At 43.0% G+C, this 7,927-nt stretch overlaps 1 protein-coding gene across 1 annotated transcript; it reads left to right on the top strand.

Moving 5' to 3' along the window:
- Positions 1-1,017: 1,017 nt before the first annotated feature.
- On the top strand, positions 1,018-7,721 carry RGS16 (regulator of G-protein signaling 16). The gene is made up of 5 exons (XM_019530957.1): positions 1,018-1,149; positions 2,689-2,787; positions 3,569-3,630; positions 4,390-4,556; positions 4,864-7,721. Exons 1-5 carry the CDS (start codon positions 1,106-1,108, stop codon positions 5,062-5,064), a joined length of 573 nt encoding a protein of 190 aa, XP_019386502.1. The 5' UTR covers positions 1,018-1,105; the 3' UTR covers positions 5,065-7,721.
- Positions 7,722-7,927: the final 206 nt, after the last annotated feature.

The raw sequence follows: 7,927 nt of genomic DNA, 5'->3' as shown, positions 1-7,927 counted from the left end.
ATCTCATTACACTATACCCGGCCTTCCAACCCTATAGTCTTACAATACAGATGAGGCCAGATACTGTATGAATATTTTCACAGCTCAGACCTACAGCAGTAGTATAACTAAACTGGAGTGACTAGGATAGCCACCCTAGGTGCTGACTTACGGAGGAAGCAGAAAAATGACAGCTGCCACCCTGCCCACTGGCCACACTACTGGCACCAGTACCCTGGAGGTGCCACTGACACCATTGCTGCTCTAGGTACCAAGCTGCTGTGTTATGCCACTGATCTGCAGTAACATTTGCATGCACGGATGAAACATTTGCATGCTACCTTTTCCCTAGCTTCAACATATGAGAAATTCTGAGCCATTTAGTATGCTTCAGTTGCTTTGCCCTGCTCTGAAGATAAGATATGTTAACTAGGTTTGTGGTTGCTTAGCATTGCTAGTGTGGTGCAAAGTTGCTAGAACTTGCTGGTGAAGGTGACCCTTCTTTAAACCATGATGATAAAAGTGTTTTTTGTGGTATCCTCATAATATGCCTCCAGCTGTAGTGTAGACAGGACTTAAGAGGTCTTCAGCCATCAGTACTAAACTGATTAACTGCTACACCCTTCTTTTACCATTTATCAAATGGGCTGTTTTATTTGAAGAAAAAAGACCTGTTTTTCCTACTGCCCTAACTGCATATCCCTCTCACTTAAGGCCAGTGAGTATAGGGGCAGCCAAAATGCTTCTAATGTGGACATGGCAGGCATAGTTCACAGGTGTGTATTAGTCTGCTTTTCCTCTTATGTGGGATCTGATTATGACTCTGTTGTTCCTGGACAGCTCAGCCTCTCTCCATCATCCCCCTTTTAACGAACACAAAAGCAACTTACCTAAACCATTACACTTTCCTATTCCTGGCAGAACAGCTTTTGGTTGGCTACAGGCTGGAATTGTTTGGCTAACCCCCTCTCCTCCCTCCCACTTCCCCTGCAATATAAAGCACAGCCCCTATGCTGAGTTTCCAGACTATAGCACAGGGCTACAGTACCAGGTGCTGCTACAGCTGCTTGTTGCTATCTATTCCAGTGATAAGGACTAAACCTGTTGCCAGCTGCCACTTTTCAACATGTGTCGCGGTTTAGCTGCACTTCCCTTCACTTGCTTTGAAAGGTAAGACACTCTTAACACTGGGACACTTGAGACTCTTGTATGTGGAAAAGAAACGCTAGGGTTTGTGCTGGAAGTGACTGTGTTTGTAAAGCCAGGGCTTAAACTGTATTTAAAACAGAACTAAGAATGGTTCAATGAAAATAATTTTGCTATCATGATATACCAAAGAGGAGGGGAATGAAGAGGTGAAATATAAAGGGGGGCATATGAAGGGGTAGGGCTGTTCTTGTATTTTTGTAATGTACAAGCTTCTTCTTGCTATTATCTTCCTAAACCAACTACCTTTGGCGTGACAGTAGAAGGGCTGTTTCTTTGAAAATGTAAAATGACATGCTGATTTTTTCCTTTAAATGTGGATGCAATGTCCTGGGAGATGTTGGGAGACTTATGTGACAATTAACTGCTTGTGTTCATGACAATTCTTCAAGCAGCTGTATCAGTATACAAATACCACTTGATCTGTACATCTTCTCCTAGAGAGAGAAAAGACAATCCAGCACTGAGATCTCTGTAGTGTTGCAGAATGAAGACTGCACTGGCAGGGAGGTGCCTCTAGTGTCTCAGAGATGCTGTAGTAGGCAGTTGTCTCTGCGCTATCGCAGGAATTCTGCAGCAGGCAGCTGCGTCAAAACTGTCGCAGAAACACATTGGTATTGAGATGGTTCAATAGCATTGCAGAGGGATTGTGACATGGGACTCTGTGTGTAGTGTCACAGGGATGATGGGTCACAGAGCTGTCTGTACAACTGTGGAGGCACAATAGCAGGGAACTCTCTTTGCATTTAGAGACAGAGTGGTATGGAGTTATGTATACTGTCACAGGAATGTGATGGTATGAAACTATCTCAGTTAGTGTTGCCGCAACCCCACATCAGAGAGATTTTTCTATGCTGCTGCTAAGCAGAAAGTGATGTCTGTATTTCCCAATACTTCAGATCAGAAGGAAAACAACTGTAAGGATAAGAGGGTCAAGGAGCAGAGATGGGCTAGTACACTATTCAAGAGACACCATGAGAGAGAATGCTAGAGGGGTAGAAAGATGTCTAGGTTTGGCAAATGGTTGCCTCTCTGCTCCACATGAGATGGCAAAAACCTCAATATATCCATGAGGTATTTGTGTGTGATACATGAGAAACATATAGAAATATGCATGAACTCCCCATATGTCTGGAAAGGCTTTTGATGGATGCTGGGATAGAGCTGTAGAAGTGGGAGAAGTTTTTTGAGAGATTGAATTTACAAATAGGAATGCAATAGCTACCGCTAGAGATGACATTGGGAAAAAATGATGTCTGTAAGCTATAAGGGCTGTGACCCCACTGGGGTCAAGGGAATGGCAACAGCCTCAGTCACCTGGTGTGTCCTTAACTCCATCCAGGCATAAAGCAAGAGGTAGCTCTCTTTCAGGATACTGTAGTCATGCTAGGGAGTTTGTCCAAACCTCTGGCCTTTGTTTGATGAGCACACACCTCTGCCACCTAGTGGCCAGTGTTTCCTTTTTGTATTGGTTCAATTTGCAGCTTCTCTTCTGTCTTTCAGAGCCAAAGAATTCAAGACTCGCTTAAGGCTCCTGCTTCATAAAACAGAGCTGGGACATGAGCTGAGCTCCAGCAAGCCTCTGTGGGGCACCAATATGAGGTAAGCCAATTAAATCACTCCCAACTGTAACTGGATGGGTTTAAGAAAGAGAGAGCAGCAGAGCATGGGAACATGAAGGAGTTGTACAGGTCCCAAAGGACTGCCCTGGGATGGGATCATGTCCACACCCTCCTCTTCATCTGTGGGAGGAAGGTCAATACATCCAGAGAACTCACAGACCTCAACCCACTTGCCTCCCACCCCTAAAAAAAATAATGCTTGGGGGCAATATTCCTTACTCCACTCCATTAGTCCTAAAACCATACCGGGCAACAGGAACCCTGGTATGAGGATCAGAGTGTGCTGTGTCAGTCCTCAGCTAGATACCAGTGTGGGCTTGACCATTTATTGGAGTCCCAAACCAGCTGCTGTATTCTCTGTGACCCACAGAAAAATGTAGTCCTTACTAAAAGGAGGAGCTTTCCTTTCCTACTTGAAGGGAAAAGCTCTCTTTGCCCAAGCTAGCAGGAGTTCTGCTGAGCTTGTACTGGAGTTGGCTCTTCTGTATACTTTGTATAGAAGAAGAACAACTGGCATAGCTAAAGTATGGAACTGAGATCTGGCAAGTCATCTGGGAAAATGAGAGACAGGGAGAAAGAAAGAGAGAAAGGAAAGAGAAGAGCCCACAGCTAATGATAGTACTGGGTCTCTTTAGTTTTCTACAGAGTGCCACAATCAGTGGCCTCTGTTCTGGAACTTTATCCTTGAGTATTTGAGCAGGGTGGACGTGTATTAGAATTTGTTTAAATAAAGTATGGTTTCCTTTCCTTTTCCTTTCCAGATACTCCTCAGAAGAGGTACTAGGATGGAAACAATCTTTTGACCAGCTGCTGAAGAGTAAAAGTGAGTATGTATCTGCTGTATTAGACCATGTAGAGCAAATGCACTTGGTGAGCTGGAGAGTAGACAAATGACTGACTTTTGGGGTTAGATTCAGGGTAATAGGTAGCATCCCCTCATTCACAGGTTACAACAGAAGCCAGCTACACATTTAGGAATCATATCCTTCCTCTTTCTAAGAGCAGTATTTGGAAGTGAGGAGGCTAAAGGGATAGAAACTGCCTGAAAAACCAAGCAAAAATCAAGCAGGATGTCTTCCCTGCCAATTTGGGTTCCAGTGCTGCACATACACTTCTGCACGTCTTTTGTAGCTTTTTCTTTGTAGATCTCAGCCAAGAAAAAGGAGAGAGAAGATCCCCAATTCAGACCTACTCAAATATTTGTTGAGGGCAGGATCTGTCTATAAGAAGAATTGGCTAGCATTTCCAAAGCCACAGGGAATATACTTAGAAGAAATATTACAGAAAGGCCAAATATATAAACCATGCTACATATTCCTTCCATCCTTGTCTGTGGGAAAGTGGTTAATTGGAACCCAGGAGCCAATTAACAAGATCTTAGAAGGCTGGAATTTGTCCAGATGAAAGTGAAACCTTTTTTATGTCGTGGTCTAAACTCCCAGAGAGAGACCTTTTCAGCAGTGCTAAACCGCTTAATAAGCAGGATGTACTTCACTATCTGGCAGGCTTCCTTGTCTTCCAAAGCTGTTGCCTTTCCTCCTTTTCTCCCACCCCTCAATCTGATTCTCTTCCTCTTCCATAGATGGGTTGTCTGCATTCTACACCTTCCTGAAGACAGAGTTCAGTGAGGAGAATCTGGAGTTTTGGCTGGCTTGTGAAGACTACAAAAAGACCCGGTCAAAATCTAAATTGGTATCCAAGGCGAACAGGATCTTTGAAGAGTTTATTCAAAATGAAGCACCCAGAGAGGTGAGAATTATACTTAGTTCTGCATTTTATGACACCTATAATAAATTAATAGGTACTTTATTGGCTTAGCACACCTTTGTGATGTCAAAAGACTTCCCCTGATCAAACAGTGGGAAAATAAGTTAATTCCCATCCCTGATGCATTCAGTTTCTCTGAAAGACACCTTCTGTACTTCAAGTGATGTCCCAGAATTAAAAGAAATAATAATAAAATGTATTAGTATATATGTAAAAATCATTTCCTTCTCCGTTTGGGAATGCTGATATACCAAATTAATATGCTTGTGTATCCTGTCCTTCTTCACAGGTAAATATTGACCATGAAACCAGAGAGCTAACTCGGAAAAACTTGACAGGTGCTACCTCTGCTTGCTTTGATGAAGCTCAGGCAAAAACCCGCACCTTAATGGAGAAGGACTCCTACCCCCGGTTCCTGAAATCCACCTCTTACAGGAAAATGACTGAACAGGCCAGCAGCCATGGCACCAGCAAGCAGTCACACACCTGATCGAACTCGCCCACACTGCCACAAATGGTGTGTGAGGGAAGATCTACATGGTGGAATGGAGGTACAGCAGAAGAGGCAGGAGCCTGAGAAACAGCCAGATGGGCACAAAGAACTTCTAGCAGTGGAGGTGTAGCTGAAGTCTTGGGATTTTATCCTTATCAGGATCCCCAGGACCTCCAGCACTTCCATGTACCTCCATGGTACAGGTCCTCTTCCACTGCTGCCATGGGAGACTGTGAAATGGAAACTGTTGGGGGGAAGAAATGGGTGGACAGTTACTAATATGCAGACAAGTGCTCCAGTGACAGAAATTGAATGGAGGCAGATGTTAAACAAGAGGCTTGCATTAAAGACTGAGAAAGACAGAAAGGCTGGATTTGAGTGGCAGGCTCCAGTGAAAATAGGGCAGACTGAATTCCCCTTGAAACTGTCCACCACCTAATGCTGAAATGTGTGCACGTATGAATGTATATATTATTATTTATATGCATGAGTCAGAGCCTTAGGTTGCTCTCAGGACCCTGCCTCTGCCTTTACACAAACCACAGTTAACTACAACTGTACATAGAACACAGGAGTTTGTAATTTCTACAAAGTCAGGGCCAACAAGCCACTCTTGTCTGCATGCTCTTTCACCAGCTGGATTATTCAGAATGTAACATCATAAGGATGCAAAGGCAACTTTGCATCTTTTGCCAAAAGAATCCTGCAACTTCCTTGTTCTGATCAAGTGAGATTTCAGGTTCTTTTCTGCTTTTTTCTGTGCATGCACTAAAGTTGAAGTTTTACATCTCCTTCCAATAGGACATCTGCAAAGCATAGACATTTCTTCCTTATTATATCAATGTGAACTTATGTTTTTTGCCCTTAGATTGCTAAGTACAATCTTGGGTCACATGCCCCACTTTTTTCCTACAATTATTGACAGAAGTTCACAGATGTGCCTACCAAATTACAAAGCACAATGAATAAGCCATTCCTTGGAGAAGTTCATTACAAATTAAACTGAGCTTACTCTAGATAACGAAGTATTTAGAAAATATAGTGATGGGTGCTACATAAAAACCCTAAGAAAGAGGGCAGTGGATAAATTATAGAATGAGTGATAGGAATGATTCTACCTTGACAAGGCAGAGGGTTGGACCAGATGACCTCCTGAGGTCCCTTCTTGTTTCATGCATAGATATCTGTGCAATAATACAGGGACTCCATTTGGACTGCATTAACATGTGTATTATTTTAAGTGCACACTGTATGCAGTACCATTGCTTGCAAGGATGAGGTGCACTGTGTGCTCTGAACTCTTGTGAAATTCCCCAAGTACATGGAGCTTTCTGGTGTCCCCAGGCATATGGAGCTTCCTCCAAATCATCTCCCCTACAACTCTTGGTCCAACCTACAGAGAACCTGCAGGTAGTTGTATCTTTCCTTCTAATAAGTCAAAAAAAAACAAATTAAAAAAGAAAAGATAAAAAAAGACATTTGTATGGCTGAGCGTGTGATAATCTTTGATTATCTGGGGCCAGAGGTTGTCTGCACATAGCTAACCCTCTATGGGGATATGGCGTTTACCATCAGTCCAATATGCTACCTTCTAAGTCTCAAAGTCATTCAAATATGATGGTCATTAAACCAGTCTGCCATTCCTTGTTTGGCATGCTGCTCCAGGGAAAGAATTTAGTTCTCTTCTGTTCTGGCCTTTCTGTCAGTGATTGTCTTTGCTGCATCTGCCCTCTGGTCAACTGATGGTTGTGGTCCAGAGTCATCTGTGTGCTGGTTTCTTGTCACTGCATACAGATTATTTGATATTACTGCACTGCAACCGTTCATGGTTTCTTCTCAACTGCTGACTTTCACTGATAAATATTTCATAGGACCTTGGCCCAACAATAACTTGGACAGTGGCCTTTTGCTATTGTTTTGTGTAGCTCCTGGAGAGCTGAACCCAGATAGTCTCCTCTATATAGAAAGGCCTCTAGTTTCTGATTCCTCTATTGTGATATGCTGCCCTGTCTTAACATTTTCTTAGTAGCCTGTGTGTTGTCTTCTTTCCCTCCATCTGCTTTCTGAGGCCTCACATTGTAGCTGTAGGTGCTTTGCTGAGTTGTAATACCTCAAGACTGGTGCCTCACTTATGAGTTTTCATTTGGATGGCAGCAATTTGTATATTTATTTTCAGTGCAATTTACTCAGGGCTGCTGCAAAAAGGTACATTGTGTGCTCTGGGCTGTTGCAAAATTCTCTGAGTACATGGAGCTTCCTGGTGACACCCTTCAAATCATTCCCCTTAAAAATGATTGTTCCAACCTACAGGAACCTACAGGTTTTTACAGTGGACAGATAAAACTACAGAACCGTAGATTAGGAAAACAAGGCAGAGGGTTGAATGAGATGACCTCCCAAATGCCCTTCTAACCCTATTTTTCTATGATTCTAGTGCAATTAAAGGCATAAGCACAACAGTGGAAGCAGTTAAATTTCTACTCAGTCAGGGCCGGGTTTTGAGAGGGCATGGGAAAAGGGAGAGGGAGGAGGCTAGCTGAATGTATTGTACATTGAGAAAACTGGAAATTATGTTAAAATGGAATAAAGTGCTTATTCTTCCAGCTTGTGCCAATTCCCTTCTCAGCAAAATGGGGCTATTCAGTTAGCATCAGGAAAACAGCTTCCAGAAAGCAGAACACATTACGTGTTGTTTTTAACCATTTGTACTTTCATTTGCAAAGTGTGCCCTTAGGTGAGTGCCTATGTAGGAGTGCCTATCTTTATGTCTTTTTCAAATCTAGACAGTTCCCTTGGACCATGCCTCCTTCATTGTGCCTCTGCTTTGGGTGCTATGAAAGGAGCCCTACAGAAAATAGAA

The sequence above is a fragment of the Crocodylus porosus genome, unplaced genomic scaffold (assembly GCF_001723895.1).
Source record: "Crocodylus porosus isolate Cpor-Errol unplaced genomic scaffold, CroPor_comp1, whole genome shotgun sequence".
Lineage (NCBI taxonomy): Eukaryota > Metazoa > Chordata > Crocodylia > Crocodylidae > Crocodylus > Crocodylus porosus.
Note: the sequence above shows the minus strand (reverse complement) of the source record. Positions and strands in the feature narration are given on the sequence as shown.

Excerpts from the sequence above, each read along its gene's own strand:
- RGS16 (XM_019530957.1), top strand. The coding sequence starts at position 1,106 with ATGTGTCGCGGTTTAGCTGCACTTCCCTTCACTTGCTTTGAAAG. Across the intron at positions 3,631-4,389 it reads CCAGCTGCTGAAGAGTAAAA|ATGGGTTGTCTGCATTCTAC; the intron begins GTGAGTATGTAT and ends CCTCTTCCATAG. Across the intron at positions 4,557-4,863 it reads AAAATGAAGCACCCAGAGAG|GTAAATATTGACCATGAAAC; the intron begins GTGAGAATTATA and ends CCTTCTTCACAG.